Raw genomic sequence first — 24,532 nt, 5'->3', positions numbered from 1 at the left:
CGCAGAAGCCTCTCACACCTCACGAGTAACTACCACCGAAATCGCGGCTGAGACGCGTTGTATCTCCAAAAGAGCGCCTGCGGGCCTCCAAGCGCGCCAGCTCCTTCTCACCGGGCCGAGCTCCTTTCTGTTCGTGAAAAAACGCAAGAACAATTCATGCATACGCACTTGTAGATGCGGTGTTTTTGAAAGGTCCCTTATCACAAGCACACGAACGTGCAAGGAAACATCCACAACAGTCTTCAGCGGCGCATCTCTAGCTCATTTGAATCTCCTGGATTTGGTGTCGGCAAGGCTCGCTCTCCAGCAAATGCTTCTCCGCTACCTTCTTCTGTCGGATCCTTCCCGCGCTCGCGGATGCGCACCTGAGGGAGAATGTCCCTGGGCACCTTCCTGCGTCTGGGGTGCTGCGCTTCCGCCATCTCCTCCCATAATCGTTGCCATGACTAGAACTCCCACGATGATCCACCAGTTACGTCTCCAGAAAGATGGCTGCTCCTCCTCCTGACTCTCGCCGCCACCGTCGCGGCCAGCTGCGCCACCCACGGAGGCAAGCCGCTGGTGCGTCTCGCCAGGGAAAAACGCGGGAACAACAGGCACAGCCGCTGGAACATTCGACGGCGGCAACACAACCTGGAGTGCAGGAACTCGAGTACGGCCGGAATCGCGCTCCTCTTGAGAACCTGGAGACTCTGGGCATGTAAGCATCACGCGTCGCTCCGGAGCGCGGTGTGTGCCTGCCGGCGGGGCGTTCAGGCGCGTCCGCCAGCTGTCGCCGCCCTGGAGGCGTTGAATAGATGCTGAAAAAGGAACGAAGGAAGGAGAAAGATGGAGGGAAAGCAGGAAGGGAGGGGACGCCCCACAGACACTCGTCGAGGAGAACCTGTCTCCAGGAGCCGGGGACAAGGACACAAACGAAACGGGTACGGACGCCTCGAGTGAAGGAGGAAGGCTCTTATTGGTCTGCTGAGCATTTCCTCCTTTGACAACGGCCGGAATCAGACGCAAAGAGAGAAGTGGGTACGTGCTGGGGAGGTTACTTTCATGGGGCGCGCCAGCTGGCAACGCATCTTGATAACGTTGGGCTGTCTGTACAGCGGACGACAGAACTCCGTCCGAAAAGGACATCCAGTGCGCACGCACCTCGTGGATGGGACCGTCTCTCCCTGTTGGAATAGCTCCAGTGGGGCCAGATGAGAAGTAGTCTTTTGGATTAATAGGGCGTTCGTCTACCTGCCGTATGTACTCCTTCACAGACAACCGCCCCAGCAGCTCTCCATCCGGCAGCACGTCAGCGCTCACGCCGGGGGAGAGAGAGATCCGCACATCATAGAGAAAGTCAGATTCACAGGAGCAGAGTGGTGCGAACTCTGCAATACTCGCAATCAAGATGAAGAAGCGATGGGCAACAAGCCCTCTCGATGGGATTGGAGACAACAGCATTCTGGCGCCTCGACCACCAGGAGGAAGGGAGCAACCCCCCTCAAGAAGACAACGCCTACAGACCCTTTAGGCTAGATCAGATTATGGAGAGGATGTTCTGCTACCAATTTTCTAAAGACCTCCGGATCGGAAGACGGCGATGCAAAAACTGAAAAGCAGAGGTAGAGTCGTCGCCGGAGCACACGGCACACCTGTTTCCGACGTTGTTCGGCTCCACGCAACACCCCTACAGACGGCAAGAATGGTGTCACAGCTGCGCATCTCTTTGACTTGGATCGTGTCATCACAAGCAGGCATGCTCACTTGTTTAAAGCAAACTTCTCGGTGTGATTCGCGATTGCATGCACAAACGCGCGAGCAGCAAGCTGGCTGTTGTCCTGAGCAACGTAACTTTCAATAAGCTCTCTCTGGTAAACGGAAGGTCTTCGGCTGCTGGTCCAGTGTTGAAAAACGTGGCACACTTGTAGGGATGGATAAGAAAAGAAGTACAGTCAACGTGGTCTCTGCCCAAAATTCTGGGACCCGCCGTGTCTCTGCCTCGTCATCGTCGCACCGCCCGGCGCCTCTGCCCACGAGACAACGGTGAAAAGCATGCCCGCACCAGAAGGCCCGGTGATCGGATTGTCGCGAAGTTGACGGTCGGCAGTCCATGCGTGGGCTTCGGGGTTTCACACTGCGTGAATCATAGAGCTCCGAGGTAGCAGCCTTTTGGCATTTGATTTCATCGGTCTTTTGCTTCATTTTCAGGAAAATGCAGCGCAGAAAGCTATAGCGCAAGGCGGTGCTGCTGCGTGTGGGGCAAAGTCAACTCTTTAGAACCAGAAAATGGCAAACCCTCGAGTTTTTTTCGAGATCGCCATCGGCGGACGGCCTGCAGGCCGCGTGGAATTTGAATTGTTCAAGTCCATTGTTCCTCGGACAGTGGAAAATTTCCGAGCATTGTGCACGGGTGAGAAGGGAGTAGGTGTGTCGGGCAAGCCTCTATGGTACAAGAACTCTACGTTCCACAGGATTATTCCGTCATTCATGTGCCAAGGAGGCGACTTTACGAGATTCAATGGAACTGGCGGCGAAAGCATCTACGGCCGTACTTTCGCCGACGAGAACTTCAAGCTGAAGCATTCAGAACCTTTCCTACTGTCCATGGCGAACGCTGGCCCAAACACGAACGGTTCCCAGTTTTTCATCACTACGGTCCCCTGTCCGTGGCTTGACGGAAAGCATACGGTGTTTGGGAAGGTCACGAGCGGACAAGACGTCGTAAGGATGATGGAGAGCCAAGGGACATCGTCCGGCAACGTGAAACAGGCAGTGGTCATCACAGATTGCGGAGAGTCCAAATGAATACCTGCAAAATGAACGGCGCTGCCACGGTAATCACTCGTCAAACAACTCCAAGAGTGACGTTTCCTCGAAGCATGCCTCGATGCCTTTGGTCATGTGCCTATCCAGAGCACGCGTCGATTAGTTGCGTGGCTCCTCGTAGTCGGTACAGCCTCCACTCGTAGCAAACCGAAGCATTCGGGCTCGTTGGGTGGTTGGAAGAACTTCCATGGCGCAAGGGGCATGCGAAATTGGCTGTCCTTTCTCCGCGGAGGACTCTAAGTAGCATATGGATCAGCAGCTCCGTGGCTTGCTGGTATTTCGCCAGTGCCGATTTGCACTCTGCGGGAGGCGTGTGCGCATATGGGGGCTCACGGCTTCGACAGCGTCGAGGCAGGAAACTGTCCTCAGTCTTTGTGTTACCTGTACTGCTGTTGTCTTCGCTTAAGTAACAAGTACGTTGTTTTCTGGAGGATCTGTCGGTACGTGAGCGGTTGGGCTAGGCAGGCCGTAGCGTGTGTCATGACATCGGGCAAGAGCTAAAGTGATGCAGCATCTTTCCCCTTTGTTGATGGGTTGCATCAAAAGGTGTTCACGACTAAACTCGGTAATAGTAGTTTCCTCAGCACTTGTACTGAAGTGGAATTTCTTTCGTTCGCTTCTGATTTCCTCGTGAACCAGCGAGTGCCGGCACAAGTACCTCGGCTTCGGCATGTGCATTCAATATCCGGGACGACTGTTTCGTTCTCGCAACGAGTGTTTCATATTACTTAGTCCAGCTATTTTACGTCCTTAGCGCTACCACTATGCAGCGAGGTGACGAGCATTTCCCGGAAATGGTAGCGTATGGTCGCTCTGATCTTCCGCGTGCGTTGCCTAGTCTAGGGACGGGGTACAGCAATCTAGTAGGGCAGCACGGTTCGATTCCGGCAGAGAAGGGTCAGTCCATCGGTCTCAGACGTCAAAACAAATGCCAGCCTACGTTTCCAGGTCTACACAAGGGGAAAGGCCGTAGTCACTTCATGCCCTCAGACATAAGTCATCCTGTAGACCGGCAGGCCCCTTGCAAGAGCTGCACCTGTGTAGGTAGGGAAACGAGGTTGTAGGTGCTGAGTCACCCAGCGGTGTATATTCGCTCACCTGTTGTCTCAAGCCATTGGAAACCTGAATAATGTGAAAATGATGAAAGCCGGCGATGTTAAGACGGCGACACTCTCACCGTAGCGGTCCATCCGAGATCTAAATTCTTCAGGCGAGAGAGAAGAGTATCTGTTCTGTGTGAAGAACTCCGCTAGTTCTTTCCTCCGGTCGTTCACTGCGTTCAGATGGCTGAATAGTGCCTGTGTGGCCCTCGTCTTTGGCGACAGGAGTGGGGCAACGCCAGATTCTTCGCAGTCTTGCGTTGTGGCAACCTCCTGGGCGCGTGGAGGATTCTAGATAAATCGGGAATGGTAGGGCGTTCATTGGCCTACAATGAAAGCCTTCGGGTCGCTCTTTCCGTTGAGGACGTCGATATAGACCTTTTTGGAACTCGGGTTACTTTTGTCCCAGGCGACATTAAGAAGTGCTTTCATCGCAACAAGGGGTAGTTCTGCTCTCACACGATAGTTGCATAGTTCTCTGATTGTACCACGGCTGCACGATACCTTTTCCAACGTGATACCTGTAATGGGTAAGATACACGTGGTTTAGCTCAGTTGCTCATCTTGCTCATGACTCGCACCATGAAGGATTCCTGACCATATTTCGGAGATGTGGGTCTCCAATCTGTGGCACACGTTTGTGCTTTTGCAGCTGGAGACCTCAGTGCTACAACATCTTACGTTCCGTGGTTGTTCCAGCGCTGTTTTGATCTCGGACTGCAAGGCTGGATCGGGCTGTGCCAGATCCAGTCCCTCCTGGAGAAGGGAGCTGCTTCTTGGTGGGCGCTAGTCTGAGGGCGGTGCTCACGATGCCAAGGGACCGGTCGAAGATCGACAGTGCCGCTTCATCGGTGCAGTGATAAAACAGCCTATTCTGTGGAGTAGTGGCCAAGTAGTTGCTCAGCAGCGTTGTCGCGGTCGCCTCATCGTACGGGACGCCACTAACAGCAAGAGCGAGTGCGAATTCACCGAGATCTCCTCCTATCGCAAACGCTTAAATACGTGCCGTGTGCTTGCCTCTTGATTCCTTACCGGGGGTACTCATCGACGGCTCCGTGGTTCGATCGTCCAGGCACGAAAAATAGCGCTCTTTGACCCTTGCAAATGTCACGTCGGACGGCTGACCCCAGTTTGCCCGAACGTCAGCTGCATTAAGTCCGATAGCGGAAGAATGACCTTGATTAATTTTCACTTTGCTAGGGTTGCTGTTGTCGCGTGACGAATGACAAATGCGAGCATATTCTGTGCGTCTGAGAACATACCAAATCGGCGCGACTTGAGCCAGCGTTTTCTCAACGTCAGTCATGCCTGCAAATATGAGCAAATCACGGATTCAAGCGCTGCGCCTAAGCAGGCTGGCAGATCTACCTTCATTACAGTTGCATACGGCTCGATATGTCTTTCCATTCAACGTTAGCGTCCCATGAACGAACGGTTCCGCGCCAGGTTCCAATGCTTGGGCCACCGCGCAGAGACCGACAGAGAGCGCCGCGGCAAAAGTGACGTAGCGAAATGGTGCCATCGTGGTCAACGTCAGCGTGTTTCCGAAGGGGGCTGGGTTGCCAAAGTAACAGGTCCGTCTGTCGTACGTGGCCAGACCGCTCTGGAGGTACGAGACTCTCGGCTGTACGTACGGCTTCGATTCGGAGCATGCAGGCATCGCAGTGCTTCTGCAAGATCGAAGGTTCCTCTGGAAGCTAAGCATCAACTGTTGTGGGTGTTGTTGATAAGTTGTTCAAAAAAAGGAGAGTTGTATGAGTGGTTGTAAGGAGCGGAAACGTCTTCCGCAACTCTGTGTCGTGCGGCACGGGTTGTACTGCCCGTGAGAGAACAGTACATACCTAAACTCAGTCTTATTTCTCGGTGTGTCGTGGCCCCGTACGGCGTGCGACGACAGGAAGGCGGCGTGTATAGCGGCCTGAAGCCCGACACGTAGGTATGGCTATACACGCCCCGAGAACCGACACGTAGCTATGGGGGGCTGAACACGTTATTAACAAGTGTGCTTAGTCTTCAATATCAGTATCGACGGCCGAGCTCCAAAGGACTGTCGATATCCGACACGTCGTCCACAGCCTCCTACAGCTGCGTGTCGGGTCGCAGTGCTTCGAGCACAACAACACTACTTCATTTTCAAGTGTCGGTATCCTTGCCAATCAGCAGGCGGGACGCCGTCGAAACTCTTCAAAAAACTGAGCAGATGTGAGGACGGGCCGTCGTCTGGCATCATCATAAGACATTTCCTCGCGAATTCTTCTGCTTTATTCCACTCCCCTCTCAAGTAGTTTTCGAGGGCTTGCCTCCACATCGCTTGAAACTCTACTGTTATTCCTCGTTGCATCATAGCAATATCTTGGTCCTGACGGCGAAAGAGACAAGGGCGAAGTCATTGATTGCTAGGGGGCCACTGTTGGAGAGGCTCCGTATATTGTTTCTCCCGGGGAGTGCGCATAGCGGAGCTAGGCTGCTTACCACCATGAACATCCAGTCGATGTTTTCGCTTGCTTCCAAAACATCGTCGGGAGGGTGAAAATTTCCTAGCTTGGGCGGGTCAACTTGGGATCCCTCAAACGCTGCATTCCGCACGTCAGCTCCGGGTATGTTCGTGTCGTCATTGCGCGTAGTCGCGGACATAGCCAGTTCTTAGACTGCATCCTGGAACGTTGCGGAGCCGCCAAAGTAGCCCCTTTGCCTCTCATGACTCACCGTTTCTAATGTTGTCAAAGGTGAATATCTTTACGGGGCTGTGAGTGCCCTTTAGGACAACACTGTCCACTTGTCGGCAACGAGACTGCGCTTGCGTGCAGAGGTTGGCATGAAACGTGTCGGAGAACAAGATGTTTACGCCGAAGTGCCTTGTAGCACTCAGTAGGCGTGCTGCCATGTTTACGTGTGGAGAGAAATATGAGGCGTCAATCTTGAACTTTGATCCGACGACCCCTGAAAACCTTCCACACACGAGAATCCTGTTGTTTACCACCGTCCTACAGGCGGATGCCTTTCCTCGACGCCTCGTTTTTGCCGCGTCACGCTGCGCTAGTTTCCGACCCCAGGTGGCTTGGTCGGGGGCACGCACCTTGTATTGCCCAACCACAGTGGAGCCCCAGGTTCAGATGCACGCTGTACCCAGCGCCAAAACGAGGAATGATCTTCGGGTGTTTAGCGTACGCTGCTAGGTCCGACGCTCGACAAAATTCAGCTATCAGTCAAACACGCGGAAAAGCGGTGCACACACACACGCACATACACACAGACGCACACAAGCAGGTGATATTCACGTTGTCTTTTTTTTAAAGCCTTTCTGCAGAAGCTGGAGGTCATTCATAACAGGTCTTGCTCACCAAGTATCTTTAAAAATGCGAAGAGCGACTTGTTGCATAACTCTTTCACCTTTTTGAGAGCTGTATCTGTCTGCGAGCTCTTGCCAAAGCCTAAAACCGACGTGCGCGCGAGCGACATGCTATCAGCCTGCTATTTGGAAGCACAAACGTTAAGAGCAAAAAGGTAAGGCATGAGCTATCCGCTCCGCAGCCCGGTCTCCGACTCATCTGTATTTGGAGGAATGGCCTACCGCATCCCGCTCTTCTTCGTCCTCCACTAGCCACACAACAAAGAAGGAGTCGCCGATATTCTTGTTGGTCGTTCCTCCCCACTCGTTGACACAGTGGTGAACTATTCGAGCAATTTTGTTGACAAAGACCATGACCTGTACAATGTGAGTCGGACTCCACCACAACAGCACTCCTGACGTCTCATTAGGAGGGAAATTCACTCTCGAAAGTGCAGCCCCGTGGCCGTGGACCCGGGATGCTCATTCGAAGGAGAGCTGGAAATGGACGTACTTCTTCGGAGAGACACTCAGTAATATCTTCGAAATTGACAATGTCGGCAAAGCCAAACACACCATGAACTTTCCGTCCCGGAATGAGCAAGTCAAGGCTTCCGCCTTCAGATGACATATTTTGCGCAATTATCTCCGCCCCTGCCTGACCGAAACCAAGCTGCGATCAAACCACACGCGTTATTCAATCAGATCACGGCGATGATGCACAGGCTCCTGAAATAAGCCCTGTAAATTGGGGCCATCTGTAGCGTGCATAAGTTACATATATATATATATATATATATATATACATAACGTCGAGTTGACGTTCATGCTCTGTAGCTGGGAAACGTTCTTCCCACTTCCTGCAAATCAATGACCCTCCGCATTCGATTATCGGCTGCCTGCACCGAGAGACTTGATCTCCAGCTACTGGTGTCGATAGAGTAACACCCCACCTGCATGAGGCCTCCTATCTTCAAGATTGTATTTTCCAGCATACTCGTTTCAAGCTGCAGGCAGGGTACAAAGCCGCAGGCGTCAAATACTCTTACGTTGCAAGCCCTTATCTGCTGAAGACTGCCTTGCGAGCCGGCAGTTGCAGCAAGAGGATAGCTGCCTCTTTTTATGTGGTGCCTCCATGTACAGCCCAATATGACCCGTCCCGTGCAAGTAGCCCCCTTCCCGTTCTCGCCCGTATTCGCAGTCTAGCGCTCAGGTCTCCCATTTACACTCACAAACTATACTTGTCATCAAACGGGTTCGCACGGCCATGATGAACCAAAAGTAAGCATTGGCGTAACCCCACGATGCGTCGTTATCGAGAGCATGTTGTGTAAGAGTTACATACCTTGCTCTCATTCCTGTTATTCTTCGACGTCGTCGCATCTTCACTGTCAGTGACCTGCGGCCTTTTTAGGGGATCTCGCGCGAGTTGCTTGATGATCTGGACCATCTTTTCAATAGGCTCGATAACAAGGATATGTGTGAAAGAGCTGAACAGAAAGGAGCCTAAAAACCCGGATGGCACCAAGAAGAGACCAGTGGTTCAGGAATAGTGACTCATGTTACGGTCCCATTACAATTCTACACACGTGGTAAAATATGTATCGTACACTTATGTGTGGGTAGTTTCCGGTGTGCTGGCAGCTCGTGAAACGCTATTCCTGATCCTCATGTCTTACCTAGACAAAGCAGGAAGACAATGAGTAGCGTAACAAACATCTGCTGGATTGCCTCCAGCTGCTTGCCCTTTCGATTTTCGAAAAGCGCCCGGGATGAGATATACATACACGCTGAGTCTTCTTCCGCGCATTCCTCAGGTACGAATGCGACTTCCTCGAGCTGCGGGATCAAAGCAGCAGGTGCGCATATGTTATGTAAAAGCTGACATGAAGCAGTTCCCCAAAAGCCTATGAGGCACGTTCCCAGTATTGAATTCTCCTGTCCGTCAACTGTGTCACGGATGTGATAAGGCGTGGGGCATACTACATTCACGTAGAGGGTCCCGGGAAGACCGATATATTCTCTGTAAAGTTTACCTCTGTTCTCCTGTAAGGGCAGTTTTGCAGAGTCGGGTCTATACGGGCTACGCACTGAGGTTGTGAAGCCCATTCGCCTGAGCCACCACGGATTTGAAAGAAAGCGAGAGCGACCCCTACGGGCGCCGCCGCGACTGGACAGTTCGTCTGACCAGGCTATGTCAACAGTCCTACTGTCACTTGGGGTGGCAGTAGCTGATACCATAGCAGTTTCGTGGACAGGACGTCTGTTTATACCAGCGCCGGGGGGCGCATTTACCACGCACCTCCGCGGGATGAGCAGCAATCTAAAAATATTTCTGGACGGTTGTGATGGTTGTTAGCTTATCTGCCTCTCTGAAATCCAGTTCTTACCATCTGCAGATGTTATTTTATCCAGAGCCCTCACCCTTCCTCCCCCTTCTAGGTCAGGCACCTCAAGGGACAAAAGATGGCGCTCAAAGGGCTCTCCGCTCAAGTATTTCCCACCATAGCTCTCTTTATAGACCCAAAGTAGCTTCTCCCATCCTTCGGCTGTCAGCCACCCTTTTTCAGCTGCTCGTAGAATACACCGTAGGCGGTGGGAGAAGACAGACAAGCGGCATAGTTGAATGAAACTGGAAGTCGATTCTCTGTTTTCAGCCAGGTCCCCTCCGCACGGACATCGGCAGCAACCGGCAGTAGTTGTTCCCGCATTTTTATCATGCGAAGTACTTGTCACTACCATGAAACGGACGGGGCCCATATGGTTTCGATCGAAGGGGATCGACTTACGTTTGTTGCCAGCAATATTCAGCTTTGTACACGGAAAATCAGGGTCGTCTTCCGCGCACGTTTGTGGCATACGGCTGCTACCAAAATAGAAGAGCATGGGGAGACCTGCATGTGCGGTATTGTCGAATTCTTCAGGCATTAACCTGACGCAAGCATTCAATGGCAGCACACTTGAAGCGGATTATAGTTGTTTCACGTTGGAGAGAAGACCGAGTTTTTCGCTTCTGTCTGGCAATGATCAACCCCATGTGCTAGAGGAGAAACTCACAGTGGTTGGACGGTCAAAATCAACAGGATGCTCACAACCACTTTCCGGGTATTCGAATCTGAAAGGGTTTTACTTAACCTGCTCGCCTCGACCTTCTGACCTTTTGCCGGTCCTGTTTGTGGACTTGCCTCCTGAATCATTGGCACATCATCAAAAATGGAAGCACGGAACTCGCGTCCTAGAGGCAGTGCTGGAATCAATATAAGGCTGAGCGTTTTTCAGCGATCTCTAAGCGCGCCCTGAGAGTTAGTTCGTGAGTATTGGACGTGAATAGATGACCCAAGGCGGACGAAGGAAACCGCGTTCTCTTGCCGTGCTCTGATCGGTGAGCAGGGGGCTCTGGGCGTCTGCTACCATCAAATCCCCAGCGACTGTCTTCCTCGGTCCACTGCCAGTTGGCATCAATGTATGCTGTGAAGGTATTTGTGAAAAAGATCGTCAGTGTATCCTGTCGCGGCAGACCTGAGGAGGAGTTATGCCGGCGTTGCTGTCCGCTGCATCGTCGTCACTTTGCTTCCCCTTTTGGAAATAGGCGAAGACGTCGGACATTTTAACAACTCGGATCATTCTGTTGATTCGTAAAATTCGTGTAACTCTGCCGGTCCTGGCTCCTTGCAATCGACGACAGGGGACAAACAGAATCTGCCAGGTGACAGGCGCCACAAGCTCAGGGTACTCGGAAGAATAGCCAGCTGGGTTGTCAAAGACAGAAATGCAGGCGCCACAAGCTCAGGGTACTCGGAAGAATAGCCAGCTGGGTTGTCAAAGACAGAAATACTCTTTGACTTGGCGAGGGCCGTTCTATTCAGTGCTAACACGTCTGTGTCGTGCGAGACCCGATTGGGCAAGCGGATAGTCTCGAGACAATGTCAGGGATCCATACGTGCCGGCTGTAACTGAGCGCCGCCTGAAACTGAAACTCGACCGCGAGGTTAATTATACGGATGCGCTGCGCACGCATTTGCGCTGCGCTTTCTTCGTACTAATCCTGCCACTCTTTCCTTTTCGTATCTGCTGCCATCTGATGGCTCCATTCCTGCGATACACTTCCTTGCCTCATGTGCCCCCGCCGTACCTATTCTGCCGGCTCTTCCTGCCCTCGCCGCGGACCCCCGGACACCCGTATCTGGAGCCGATTTTTCTCCGAAGAGAAAAGCGGAGATAGGATCGACGATCCACGGCACATCGAGGCAGAGTGATGCAGTAGCAACAACGTCTAGCCAGAAAAAGAAACTCCATTTGTAGTTTTCCTCGATGAGAGCAGTGACGATCATCTCGGCGAGGAACAGTACGAAGGACACGATGAAGCCGATTTGGAACCCTCTGTCTGCCGATTTATCGAAGAAGGCCAGCTGAAAGTCGTTGCCAAAGAGGGCGAAAAGGACGTTAAGAGTTGATATGACCAGCACTGCTCATATTACACAGGGAGGCACGCAAGCACTATGAGCGCCAGTATCAGGGGTTGTCGATTCCGACACAGCTGGAGATATCAGAGTGGGTCGGGCTCTCAGAAATCACTTGCTGTTGGCTTCGATATTTCAACACAAGTGCTCATCCCCCCTCTTCCTACCCCCCCGCCCCCCACCTCCCCCTCCGCCCCCAGCTGGTCATAGTATCACTAACCCGTCATGCCCACAGGGTTCTCATGTTTGAGAATTCCAGCCAGGCGATCCCGTAAACTTTCGTGCCTTCTGCCGTCTCGCATCAGCGCCTTCGTCTCCGAACGCATGGGGCCATCGGTTTCCTTGTTCCAGTTCGTTCGCACACAGTCTCGATTTGCCATTGTGAGGAGCGAATGTCGTCTAATGGGTTTTTACTCATGGGGCGAGGAGCAAAGTGCCTTTCGGACTCTTCGTGCCTGGTCCACCTAGTGGATGGACGAAGAGGTTGCACTTAACAGCTTTAAGAAAATGGAAGAAGACGAATGCGTATGCAATCTCAGCAGGGCAACCGCCTTCCCAGTCAGACACCGTCCACGCCTAATCTGGCTACTATGGGCCGGACACGTCCGCTCACCAGAGTGCCTGCGCACACTCAACGAAGCGGGCTCGCCTCCACTACCCATAACTATATCGTGCCTGAATTCGTAGGGATACACAGTCAAGGCTCCTGAGTGCGAAGGCCTCCAGCGTCCCTCGGGAGGAAATAAGATGTATCATTTGTCGCGGCTTGACTCTGGTATCGAGACTCGCTCGGGCTACATTACGCGAGTTGATGAGAAGAGGTTTTGTCCGGGTGCTTGGAACGCTTAATTCTACAGAACGATGTCGTCGGATCCTCCTCAACAACCACCCGGTGTTTGCCACGCGTCGATCAAGATCATGTTGCATGCATCCTCACGGTGCGACCTGGAGGACGAGTCCTGATGCCATGCAAAAAAAGCTCTGCCCGATGAGAAACCTCCACTCACGTTGGAGCCCAATCGGATTGAACTTGCATTATGTGATTCAGAGAAAGCCATGTTCCGCACCAGTAATTGTGGCGCACCCTGCAAGGCACATGCCACGCTATCTTGCGATTCGCGAGCATGCAGGTGGTGTGGCTCCTCGTGCTGTTCTTCACCGCCTTAAACTGTTCCTTGATGGAGCCACACCTCAAACGCACCGGGTGAACTTGAAAAAGGCCTACCGTCAACTTCTTAGCCCTTGACGCGCCCCCCGGCACCTGGAAGACGGACGACGCATGAGGGTAGTACCAGATGCTGCTGCTGCTTCGCACCCTGCTCAAAGAGTCGTCGCGATGGGGCCTCCAAGCACCCCTTTCTCAGCGCTGGTGAATATGGATCTGCACACGACTGTGTAGCCGCACGGATGTGCTAGGATGCTCTCTACGCTCATGGCCAGCGGGTCCATCACACACTGGAACGCATCCGAAATGGTGCACTGGCTTCCGCCACACGGTCGTGTGAACACAGTACTACAACTACCTTCCAGTCTGACGGAAACAGTCAGTTCTCTTTTATTCTGAGTCCACAGCGATTTGTACGCGCGCAATTCTTGGGAGAATGCGTCCGCTATCTGCCTTGGTTGAGATACACGCTCAGATTGGGAAAGTCGCTGTCGACTAGCGAGTAATTAGCTATCGCTTGATTCTGTGATTCTAGGAGGAGATGGCAATACTCTAAGCATTCCCCCCAGTTTACCATCTGTGATTTGTGTTTCATGACGGGCACGGCTTCTGCTGTTAATCGTCACCGAGGGTCCTATGAGCTGCCGCTGCTTTGTCTCCTTTCAAGACTTGCATGATACAGTATAACAATTTTTACCTCTGGCACGCTCCACACGGCATCTATGTTAACTACGGCTGAGCGCGATGTGCAACGCACAACCGAATGGGAGATCCTCGTGTGTAAAGCACTGCCCATCCAAGAACGCAGAACAAGTAGTTGCTTTTGCTCATACACGATATAAGCTATCGGTGCTTCAGTGATCTTGATATACTTCGTGTACTGAGCGTCCCTCCGTGATAAAAGGAAGGAGACAATTTGAATATCATGCGCGGCAGCTGAGCGCTCTTGGGATTCTACGAGCCTACCTTGCAGGCATGCGCTGGCAGGGCCGAGTACCCCTCGGCATTCTCAACCCAACGTAGGGCGCCCGTCGGTAAGTTCTGCGAGGGCTGTCCGAACGGTCCCACGAGGCTGCAGCTTTCGGAGCCTGGCTGATCTGCACCAAAGTGGCTAGCTACGAAGAGCCGCGAACGATCGTACGAATTCGAAAATCGACTCATAATAGATTGAAGGGCCACTGAGTAGGCCCTGAGTGCCAGGGTCCTTCTGCTGCGTTATTCAAATGCACGACATTGTGCCTCTATATACGCTGCGTTCCTGTACCATGTACGGCATATAACGTCGTGGTATCGCAGCGGATACTGATGTCAGCCGCAGACCTCGTTCCTGGGAACGACGTGGCCTGAGACTGGAAAACCAGGTGAAACCTCCTTCAATGTCTCGCGTGAAGAGCAAAGCTTGCCGTCCATTACTTTTCTGCTGTATTACGGCCATGGGACCCGGAGCACTACATTTCCTTCCGAAGGCTACCGTTCGCTTACCCGGTGAAAGGCGACACGAGAAGCCCCCGAAACTGTTCCAAGGTCACAAACCGTCGTCGTTTCGAGCTCGATTAAAAACTGTGGACGCCCCGCAGCCGCGGGTAGTCAACGGTGTAACGCGAAGCTTTAATAGGGCCATTGCATTTAAACTGCTTTATGATCGCATTCGCGGAAAATCTGCAAGGCATTTGGCCCCACGAAATTCAGGTCACAGACTGAACTTCCTCGCGTTCTATCCGTGTACAATACCATTCTTGGCGGAACCTGTGTTTGATGAACACGATAAGACCCACATCTGCTCGTCTGCCTGGAGAATAACATGAAATCCCGTATCAGTCAAGCTCCTCGAATTGGCTGCACAGTGGAGGAACCCCATCCCCGTGAACATGGACCACGACCGCTTCTGGAGATGCTAGCCGAAAAAGACCAAAGTACTATACCCTGTGCAGCTGTACGAACGGCGTAAAGTGGTCGACACATGAGCCCAACATACCCCCCTGTCGACATGTGCCCTCAAAGCGCGTGGCGGGCTCGCAGTTCTCGCGCGTTCGCCAGAGGGGACGTGCGGCAGGCGGCACGCCTTCGACCCCCGTCTGCTTGTGCCGCAGGCAATCCCAAGAAAGGGGCGAACAACGACGCTGCGTGTTCAGCAACACCCGCACGCGGCTATTCCTTGAGACCAGACGAAACAACGAAAAAGCATGTTTTCACTTTCTCAGCTTCCTGCGCCGGCACGCATTTGAATGTGAAGTTCATCGAGCGCGTGTCACCACGGCATATAACCCGTCACACTATGATGGCGATGTCGTTTTCACACATCTTCACGCCCGTTCGATATGCCGGACACAGCGAAAGTCGGCGTCGCAGAGGCCTCCTGATGTGGAGTCGCTGAAGAGGATCCCACAACCGGAAGCTGCTCACGCATCCGTCGGGCGAACAGCGTGGTCACCAAAACGCCGACAAGGCCAAAGAGTGACCAAAAGAGAATCAGCTGCACACAGAGCACAAACCTACTCAACCGTTGCTGCGACGCGCTGCGTACCTCTTCAGCGGTAAAACCGCACGCGCTTCTGTTGTCCTCGTCTACCACAGCATGGAGCACAACTACAGGCACTACCTTGTTCAGCGGGGATGGCACACGTCGAGTGGTACTTATGGTAAAGCCCGACGAGGCAAACAAAACGATGCATCATATGATGTGCGGTATACAAACCGAAAACGCTCTGTCGGCTAAAATGTGGCTCCACCCCCCAACCCCTCTCGAATTCGGTACGAGGCAAGGCTTAAAGACGCCGGCCGCGCCACCAGCGTGTCTCATGGAAGCGTTGAATAGGCCACACACGCAAGGTCACACGGCTCGCGAAGCCGGCCGGCGGGGAGTCACGCCTTCAAGCGGCTGAGCAAACTGTGAGCATCACTGCACCATCACTATTCCGCGGAAACAGAACACCGCAGCGCTTACCCTCATGCCGACGACGTCTCCTTGCTGGGCGAAGTCCATCACAGCGCCGGGAAGAAACGTGCCTGCAAAGCAGAGAAGAGGAAAGCCAGAATCGTGCAGATGCGTAGTGCAGTGCTCCTACACTCAAAGCGTGGTGGACAGCAGGGCACAAGGCGTCAGGCCTCCTCTCACGGCACGGTCGAAGCCCTTCACGTTTACACGCCTCCTCGGGTAATCTTGAGGTCACAACGGCAAAAAAGCGAGCCACAATGCGCGGTCCTAAAAATACCGTCGCCCGGCAGAAGCGACCGCCTCTTGTAGCGGCCTCTTGCCCGCCATTGTTGTGTCGGTGCTTCTTTGCTGAGACGCTGCCGCGTGCTACACGCTGCCGAGCACACGCGCGGCTTCCGAAGTTCGTAAGCGAAGAAAGAATCAAAAATTTCGTATGCGACGTCTGTTTTACATGCCGCTGTCCGCAGTCCGATCAGTGCTCCACTAGGCCAAGGAAGTGCAGTCCCCTGCTTTATCAGGAGGCATCTACAAGGCTTCCAGAAAAGAAAACAGGACGTCCGAGCACCACCCATCCACTCACCTAGAGCATAGCCACAGATGTTGTAGGTGAACATGGATAATCCGCTCGCGAAAGTCCGCAGCGCAGTGTCGACAGAGGCGATTTGTAGACCAGTGAGGGGCGGCAACAGCGCCGCTCCGAAGCAGAGCAGAAACCACAGTGAGAGAACGAAGGTCAGGGCATCCGTCGTCATCGCGCCCATGAAACCTGCGACACACACAAGACACGCAGGCACAAGATGCGAGATGTGGTGACCTTTGAGAAGGCCACTGCGGCCCCCCGCCCTCTGGACGGCCGCCCGCCGCCGAAAATCGTGTGCTAAGCCCGCCCTTGGACAGCGAGACGGCGCTGCTATGCAGTTGCCCGCAACCGCTATCTAGGGCTATGCCTTTAAAAATAACGTGCTTCCGTTACAGTCCTTCAACTTCTGCTTAGATGCACTGTCTTAGGAAACCACGAGAAACCGACAGATCTATAGTTGTGTTGTGGCGGACCGGCGGCCGAGTTCTTTAAGTGTCTGACCAGCAAGGTAGGCGACACACCCCCAAACCCTCCTAAGAGCCTCGACTTTCTCACAGTTGTTTGGCTTGGCTCTCGTCTCCCACCCAGCGCCTCCTGCCCTGAGATCTCGACTGGCGCTGCACTTCGCTCCAGGATACAGCGATGGCGGCTTACCAAAAAACACTGCCGCGGCCGCAGCGGCTAGGCAAGCGTGGAGCGTCTTCACCTTAGCATCAATTGTCTTGTAGCCTCCAAGTCTGTCGACCATGATGCCTCCGCCAATCACGCCGGCCGTCGGCGCGCTGGCCGCGACGGCCGCGAATGCCAGCATGGCAATGGATGGCGCCAACTGCAGGTTCGAGGTAAGGTGCACCGTCCCCCAGAACTGGACTCCGGTGACCACGAAAAGAAGCGCAGACAGGGTGAAGACCGGCAGAATATAAAGCGGATTGCTGAAGGGATAAAAGAGGAAGACGCACGGGTTTGCGCGTATACAGGCACCGAGCATGAACGTTCGACAAGCTGCGGACCCACAGCCAACAGTAGGGAGGCCAACGCTCGAAACACGCCCTCACGCACACGCCAGCAACATAGGTGCGGCTCCACCGGCTGAACCACTACTTCCGATGTCGGTGATCCCGCACAGGATAGCCCGCATCGCAGATTTACGACGTTCAGTCTGAAGCATCTAACACCCTCCCCCGGCCCAATACGCCGTAACGGCGCGAAGGATTTATCAGACAAGGACTTCGTACCTGGCAAGTCGCTTCATCATGGCCCATGTTGTCAAGGCCTTCCCCGCTGGTCGGTTTCGTTTTGTCCGTTGACTGGCTCTCGCCTCAGTAGACCTGGGTGAGCGCCCGGCGTCGTCACGGTCTCTCAAAGCATCCTGCTCCGCTACCATGAGAACTCTGATTGAGCCGCTGTGCCGCAAATCCTCGCAGGTGCTGACTCCCGAGGGCCGGATGGCACCGAAGCGCTGTTTGGCGGCGTCGTTGCTTCCGTGTTGAGCGTAAATCGCTGCCATCCCCTGCGGCAGCTCCAGTTCAGAGTATGCGGTGCCGCCCCCACTACTGCAGAGAGTCCTTGCGGCGTTGCCCAACTGGCCTTTACCACCCGTCGCGCTCCGAGAGTTCCTCCCTAGAGCGTCGCCAGTCCGCAGACGGTCTCTTCGTGAGGATGAGCCGGGCACGCCCGCAGAGCGGCCGCCGCTCCGCTCGCCGACAAAAGCAGTTTTCTTTTCCGCGCCGCCGGAGCTTCCGCGATACGATTCTTGCTCATCATCGCTATCGTGCATCCAGTCGACATCCGCCTCCGCAGTGTAGCTCAGCTCGTGCGTGGGCTGGGCGTGGTAGCCGCCTAGCGGGAACTGAGGAGTGAGCTCGCGGGCGGCGCAGCTCTCGCTCGCCGCAGCGGCAGCAGCCTGTCGAAGCGCCGCCGACCGCGAGGCCTCGCGGGCTGCGTCTGGGCTGCGGCCGCTCGCGACGACGCTCTTCAGCCGCGGAGATGCGGCACTCGCTTCATCCTCGCGGGCCGTCAGGGCCCCCGCCACCAACTCCGCCTCGCCCAGTTCGTTGTCCTCGTCTTCGTCTTGCTCAGCCGCGTGCAGCTTTGAGCTCGCGTCGATCGACTCCGAGGGCAACTCCCAGATGGCTGCCACAAGGGCGAGGACGACCACCGCTTGCAGCAGGAACGCCCACCGCCAGTCCAGAAGCAAGTAAATGCACAAGAAGGCTGTGACCAGGTAGCCAATCTGCGGGTGCGGAAAGCCCAGGCAGGCACACAGGAAGCCTCGTCTCAGCCACGACCCCTACACTCGCTTGCACGGCGTCTGCATGTGCTGCCCTCGGTGGGGCGACCTGCAGGGCACACCCGTCTCGCTTCCGCGCCGCGTCGGAGCCGGATGCACCTCTTTGCTTCCGCTACCACCTGCCCACAGATCAGCCCTCCAGTGGGACGGACGCATGCATGCGTTACAGGTTCCACTCACCGTGACTCCGACCACAGCTGCTCCTTGAACGATCCCCATCCAGAGGGCCGCATACTGCGGCGGGGCGAATTCGTCTACCCACACGGGGGCGTAGATGACGAAGGCGGCTTGCGTCAGGCCCACGAAGAAGCGACTGGAGAGGAGAAGCCAAGCAGACGGTGAGAGGTCATGGACATTGAAAGAAGGAAAAGAAGGCAGGGAGGAAAACAAATAGCGACTACCCTCTTCGCCACTACTCGGCGAGGCCGCCACATCCAGGACTGTAGTCAACGTAGAAGATGCCTCGTCTTCGGAAGGAGAATGCGTTGCGTCCGCCGGCAAGGAGTGCATCGAAGACGGCAGAGCATAGGTGACGATCAGAAGAAGCATCGCGACGACGTTGAGCGCCATGGTGGAAATGATCACAAGCTTCGGGTGGTAGACGGCGAGAAGGCGCCCAACGCAAGGCGACGCTAGAGTCAGTCCCACATAAGGCAGGGCGCCGACGAGCCCTACGTACGCGACAATACAGGAGGAAAGACGACAAAGAAAAGAGACGCTCTGATATGAGGATTCCGACCTGCGCTCTCTCATTGAGCTTGGTTCGTGAGCTCAGGGATGCATCTTTAAGGCTGATTGCGATACACTGGACTCGCAGCAACCCGCCGTCCTTTTTTTTCCTATCGCACAGCATGCGCAGCACCCGCTAAGTGTGCGGCGCATCCATAAACTCGTGGACGTATGCACACATATGCCTATGCAAATAATTCCGACTGGGGCTGAAAGCATTTCATTGCGCGCGAGCCCTACAGGCTACCAGTGGTGCCGCATAATTTCTTCTACTGCGGGTGGCCCCCGGCACACTCCTGAGTGCATCTCAGAGAGGAAAACCGGAGAGGCCCGCACAGCTGCAGAAACAACCGATTGTGGCGATGGGGCGGTACCCTGAGGGTAGCAGGTACGCTACCGCCTCCTTAAGGAAGTAGAAGCATTCTGCTCTCACCCTGCCACGTTGTAGACAAGCGGAAGTCGACGGCGATTTGTGACAGTGAGGCGGGAACGGCGCCGCAATCGAAGTTAACAAAGACTTCCAGGAGGAAGATGAGGGCGAACACTAACGAGCAAAGCCGCTGATTTTCACGCGGGTGTGCGCCCGCCTGAAAACCAATTCGAACAAACACGCAGAAACCTCGGACCTGAAAGCGTGTGCCTTCCTCCGCAGAACGTTTCCGTCTCGCATGCAGCGTCTCGTGTCTCAAAAACTACTCGCTAAATCGAACCGGCCTTCTCGAGCTCTCACAAGGGACCCCAACAAAAGTCGGGGAACAGCTGAAACAAGCCTCATGTTCAGTACCGAAGGCAGGTGGCCCAATACTTGCGCAGACGTATTCCAAGGCGTTGCACAGCTGCCTCAGATCCAGCGCCCCAGCAACAGGCCTGAGGGGCGCCGCGGCTGGCGAGAATGTGCACATCAACAGTCGCCGCAGACGCGTCATTTATTTCTCTTAGATTCAATATTCCTTTTGAAGAAGAGTTTTAATGTATATTTATACATTAGTTCAGAAACCTCGTTGGAAGGCTAAGGCCCGTGGCTGAACTTACGATTGTCTGCTCAACACCAATGCACTTCCAGACTTCATATTTGGTCGACTCCGAGCCCAGCGGGGTTTGAGCTTCCTCGCTGTCGCCCAGCGCAGTCCAGTCGCCCCCTTTTTTCGAGAAAATCGGCCGCCTCCCTCGGCCGCTTCCCACTCCGCCGTTCCCTTTCTCCCCTCTTCTGCCGGCGCCGCCCTTCTGCTGCGACGGATACCCCTGCGAGTCATCAGACGTCATGCCATCCGTTTCTGCGTTGAACTCTTCTTCTTCGTCGTCGTCGCCCGACTCGACCCCGTTGAATCCGCCTGGACTTCTTGTCAGTCTCCGCCAGTGGCCGTGCAGCGTCTCACCAACCGTCGCCACCCGCGCCGCGACGCGGAGCGCCACACGCGCTACAGTCGCCGCTGCCGCTCGCGCGGCTGAAATCTCTCGCCGACTCGAGGGTCCCTCGACGCCGAAGTCGGTTTCGCGGCTCGAAACCCGCGTCACAAGTCCAGCCTCGCGGGCGTGCCCCCCTCCTCTCGTCCGCCAGCTGCTGCGCCGCGCGCCGTACGAATCGGAGGCCGCAGGAATTCGCGCACCTGGTGCCACGTGCGCGAATTCCGTCTCGTCGACCCCCAGCGCCACGGGAGCGAAGGAGTCGTGCTTCCACTCTGATGCACATTCCATTGCGTAGACTGCATGCGAACTGACCGCAGCTGCGCCTGGGCAGCCTGTTTCGCATGGATGCCCATATAGACACGGGGCCACGACGCTGGAAGAAAAAGTCGCTGGTGGATGCTGCGCGGTGAACCCCGGGTTGATATGCATGTGCGAGTCGTGAGATGCTGTCGCCGACTGGCCTTTGAGGGCGCCCACAGAGGCGCAAAAACCTGGCTGATGCAACTGAGGCGAAGGACATGACTCTGGAGGATGCTCGCCACGCTCCTGCTGGCGGGTGACCCCAGTGCCTGAAGACGCTGTGACCCGTACACCGACAGGAGCATGGGCAGTCTCAGAGAGCGGGTAACGGCCTGGAGACGCCACAGGTGCAGCAAAAAAACTTCGAGTCTCGTCTCCAGTCGGCGAGTCTCTATCCGGCGACGCGGAGCCGCCGCCACTGCCGTCACTCGTCGCTGGCCTCTGACTTGCGTGAGACACTGCAGCAGCAATGACCACGCCAGGGAAAGCCGACGAACACTGCCGCAGGTGTGCGTCTCCTTCGACGCTGTCTCCGTCAATGGAGGCCTCGAACCCCAAAGCCTCGTTCGGGGCGGCACTCGAGTCTTCCTCCTCTTCGTACGGACACCCGTAAGGATGCGCGACTCGCCCGGAACATGATGGCGACGACGCCTTCGCTGAGAACCTGTGGAAATCCTCCGCATACAGACCATCTCCGGCGAGCCGCGCGGTCTCCCCTTCCCTGGGTAACGGGAGGTCTAACACCTCCCGTTCGCCGCGCTCCATTTGCGCGTCTGGTATGCGCGGATAAGAAACAAACGAGTTTTTGAAAGTTTGTCCTCGGTCTTTATGGCTACCACACTACGCATGTCTGCAAGGAAAAAAGGTACCGCTCTACCCCGTGCCACCTATGCGGCCACGAATAATGTCGGATGCAATGTCAAAACAGCCGCGTTGCAAAAAGGTGGCTGGTCATGCAAACACTCCCACACCTCGGAAAGATATTCTGGTTCATCTGGCAAAGTTCGTCTGCGCGAAATCACACCTGCGGCATCCTTTCGGACACGCGGCACACTCAAAAGTACGGGCGATATCCACAGACGCCAGCCGTATGGAAGGCATGAAAAAAATCGCCGTCAGTCGCCGCGAACAGGCTTACGGCATACCAGTATCCAGCTCGCAAGCGGAGCCTTGAGCCGAGACTCAGTCAGGTGGATCTCCCTTCTACCTAGTCCTCGCGTGAATACTCGTCGTGCAGATCTCTACTCTGGTGGGGACCGCATCTTTGGACGAGTACCGTGATACACGCGACGGGCATCGATCAATGTTTCGTGGATCTTCATGCACTCTAGGCGTTGAGTGAAATGGAGAGAACAGGATAAGCGACTTCGCCGACCCGCCGCTACACCAGACGCCTCCTGGGTCTGACCTGCCTTCTTATACATACAGAGGGGAAAGTGCAAGCATTCTCCAAAGAACGAGACGAGGTCAGTGGGCTGTGCTGCGACCGCGCATTGGACTAGCAAATGCCGCCTCCTCAGACTGCAGTGCGTCGCGAGGATCGAAATCTGCAGCACACAGTGAGGAGTTCCCTCCGGCAACACTTCACACGGAGAAAAGCTGTCACGAGAACTGAAAAAAACACGCGCGAAGCAAAAAACAGTCCTGTTGAGTTTGCACGCGCTGCATTGCAGCGGGAAATCTGCGTCATGCCAGGTTCCCGAAACCTCAGAAACACCACGACGACAAGACTAAAAGATAGACTGCAAGAAAAGTGAAAAAAAGAGTCAGTTCAATTGTGGCCTTTTGCCATTTGCAGATTAATTCACAGCAAGTCGGAGACATGCCAGGAGACACAGACAGCTTGCCGCGTGTATGTGACGGAAGAACCTGCGAAAAGTGGCAATCGTGGCACTGTCGAGCGTTGCATGCGACGTCTCGGCATGCCTGATGAGGCGCTGAGGCAGCGCCGCATCTATTTTCGATTCTTCTGATTCCTCCCTAGCCGCAGAAGGTATCGGTACACTCCTTCAACAGGAACAAACGCAGCATTGGAGGCTTCTCCGACGAGCAGTCGGCGGTGACAGCCACGCGGCCTGCAGACGCAAAGCGGAGGTGGATAGGCACCGACAGCCGCCCTCGTGGCGCGGCGGTATTTACAATACCGAGGGAAAACAAGCCAAACGATGCTGTACTTACTCTCAAGTCTAAACTGATTCTGCATTATAGTCTACACGTGGACACCCGCATGGGTGCTGATGTACGGGTTTTTTCTTTGGGGTCAGACGCGAGATTGCTTGGGAAAGAACGGAGTGTATACACTGTAGAGCCCCCGTCAACACTGTGTTTGCGTTGTAGGAAAAGCGTAGTACCGGGTTACTACAACATTTCGTGCATCTGTAGTTTTCCTGTATGTGCAGCCAGGTCCTGCAGTTCGGATCGCGAAAAGCCGCGGTCTCATCTTTCGTTGTCGTTTAAAACAGATTCAGGGGCCGGGCTCCGGCGGCATAAAGCGCAGCATCGAACCACATTTTAGCACTATGGAACGTGCTGCACGGTTGGATTTTGAGGAATACAGCGGCAACTGTCGCGTGCGCATTGCAAAGCTCTCTGGAGCGCATTCGCAGCGTAGGAAGCAACTAGACCGAAGCGAACACGCAACCGTTCCTCCACTTCCGGGGGCAAGGCTGGCTGACGGAATGCGATGACGGTGTTTACCGGTCCGTTGGGTTCTCAGTCATCTGCATGCGTGAGTCGCAATACGCTGGTCAAGTCCACGCGGTTTCCTAGTTCTCAGTTATCTGAGCGGGTGCTTCGGTGCTCTTGCGGTATGAGGCGCTTATCGTCGGTAGAATGCCATCTGACACGGACTACTTCTCAACTACGCTGAAGAGGCAGGCAAGCTGGAGCCCATCTGCGTCAGCGCAGGCGACGCAGGTGGGTGCTGCCGCTGGCTCAGCTCACTCAGATGAACAGGCCATGGCCACCGGCTGAGCGCACCATCCATGTCAAGCATTAACTGAGCGGAGACGCTGCCGTTCTCTCTGCAGTAGCTTGAAATACAAAAGCATAGGCTGTGTGATGCGGGGCGAAGAAAAACACTTCCTGTTCTTCGGTGAGGCGCGTGTGCCTATATTCGCAACTGCTGCAACATTTTAGTACTATGGGAACAGCAAACCTCATGCCGACACCATATCACCCCACCCACCCGCAGCCTGCAGCAGCGGGGGCGCCCTGTTCAAGAAAAGTGAGGGTTGAAAGACGCCCTGGTAATAGAATCGTAATGCCGTTCTGGCTCGTCCGTCGTCCCCCGGCTCCCCCTGTGATACTGCACAAAGTAACTCGTCGCTCCGGCGAAGAACGTGGCGAAGGCGTGAGAACTTTTCCTGCTATCCACGCATCGACTGGGCATGCCATAGGTAGCTGCCCGCTCCCGGACTCGTCAAAGCTT

General features: G+C 54.8%; 6 protein-coding genes across 6 annotated transcripts; 1 reads left to right on the top strand and 5 right to left on the bottom strand.

Moving 5' to 3' along the window:
* Positions 1 to 321: 321 nt before the first annotated feature.
* Positions 322 to 1,443, bottom strand: BESB_010660 (uncharacterized protein; the record flags this gene model as incomplete). Its single annotated transcript, XM_029359820.1, has 1 exon — positions 322 to 1,443. The coding sequence occupies one exon, from the start codon at positions 1,441 to 1,443 to the stop codon at positions 322 to 324; it is 1,122 nt and encodes a 373-aa protein (XP_029222733.1).
* Positions 1,444 to 2,268: 825 nt separating this feature from the next.
* On the top strand, positions 2,269 to 2,787 carry BESB_010650 (putative cyclophilin 1; the record flags this gene model as incomplete). The annotated part of the gene is made up of 1 exon (XM_029359819.1): positions 2,269 to 2,787. The coding sequence occupies one exon, from the start codon at positions 2,269 to 2,271 to the stop codon at positions 2,785 to 2,787; it is 519 nt and encodes a 172-aa protein (XP_029222732.1).
* A 1,007-nt stretch (positions 2,788 to 3,794) lies between these two features.
* BESB_010640 (uncharacterized protein) lies at positions 3,795 to 4,340 on the bottom strand (the record flags this gene model as incomplete). The annotated part of the gene is made up of 4 exons (XM_029359818.1): positions 3,795 to 3,844; positions 3,907 to 3,930; positions 3,986 to 4,181; positions 4,239 to 4,340. 4 exons carry the CDS (start codon positions 4,338 to 4,340, stop codon positions 3,795 to 3,797), a joined length of 372 nt encoding a protein of 123 aa, XP_029222731.1.
* A 235-nt stretch (positions 4,341 to 4,575) lies between these two features.
* BESB_010630 (uncharacterized protein) lies at positions 4,576 to 5,430 on the bottom strand (the record flags this gene model as incomplete). Its single annotated transcript, XM_029359817.1, has 4 exons — positions 4,576 to 4,889; positions 4,941 to 5,113; positions 5,171 to 5,216; positions 5,277 to 5,430. The coding sequence occupies 4 exons, from the start codon at positions 5,428 to 5,430 to the stop codon at positions 4,576 to 4,578; spliced, it is 687 nt and encodes a 228-aa protein (XP_029222730.1).
* Positions 5,431 to 6,030: 600 nt separating this feature from the next.
* BESB_010620 (adenylate and guanylate cyclase catalytic domain-containing protein) lies at positions 6,031 to 12,076 on the bottom strand (the record flags this gene model as incomplete). Its single annotated transcript, XM_029359816.1, has 14 exons — positions 6,031 to 6,267; positions 6,381 to 6,481; positions 6,615 to 6,848; positions 6,985 to 7,107; positions 7,250 to 7,376; positions 7,480 to 7,614; positions 7,751 to 7,909; positions 8,190 to 8,243; positions 8,582 to 8,742; positions 9,627 to 9,806; positions 10,329 to 10,333; positions 10,394 to 10,424; positions 11,369 to 11,701; positions 11,917 to 12,076. 14 exons carry the CDS (start codon positions 12,074 to 12,076, stop codon positions 6,031 to 6,033), a joined length of 2,040 nt encoding a protein of 679 aa, XP_029222729.1.
* Positions 12,077 to 15,154: 3,078 nt separating this feature from the next.
* BESB_010610 (transporter, major facilitator family protein) lies at positions 15,155 to 21,867 on the bottom strand (the record flags this gene model as incomplete). The annotated part of the gene is made up of 8 exons (XM_029359815.1): positions 15,155 to 15,334; positions 15,806 to 15,867; positions 16,377 to 16,562; positions 17,031 to 17,308; positions 17,612 to 18,609; positions 18,847 to 19,337; positions 19,829 to 19,982; positions 20,428 to 21,867. The coding sequence occupies 8 exons, from the start codon at positions 21,865 to 21,867 to the stop codon at positions 15,155 to 15,157; spliced, it is 3,789 nt and encodes a 1,262-aa protein (XP_029222728.1).
* Positions 21,868 to 24,532: the final 2,665 nt, after the last annotated feature.

This window comes from Besnoitia besnoiti, chromosome I (assembly GCF_002563875.1).
Source record: "Besnoitia besnoiti strain Bb-Ger1 chromosome I, whole genome shotgun sequence".
In the NCBI taxonomy this organism is placed as follows: Eukaryota; Apicomplexa; class Conoidasida; order Eucoccidiorida; family Sarcocystidae; genus Besnoitia; species Besnoitia besnoiti.
Note: the sequence above shows the minus strand (reverse complement) of the source record. Positions and strands in the feature narration are given on the sequence as shown.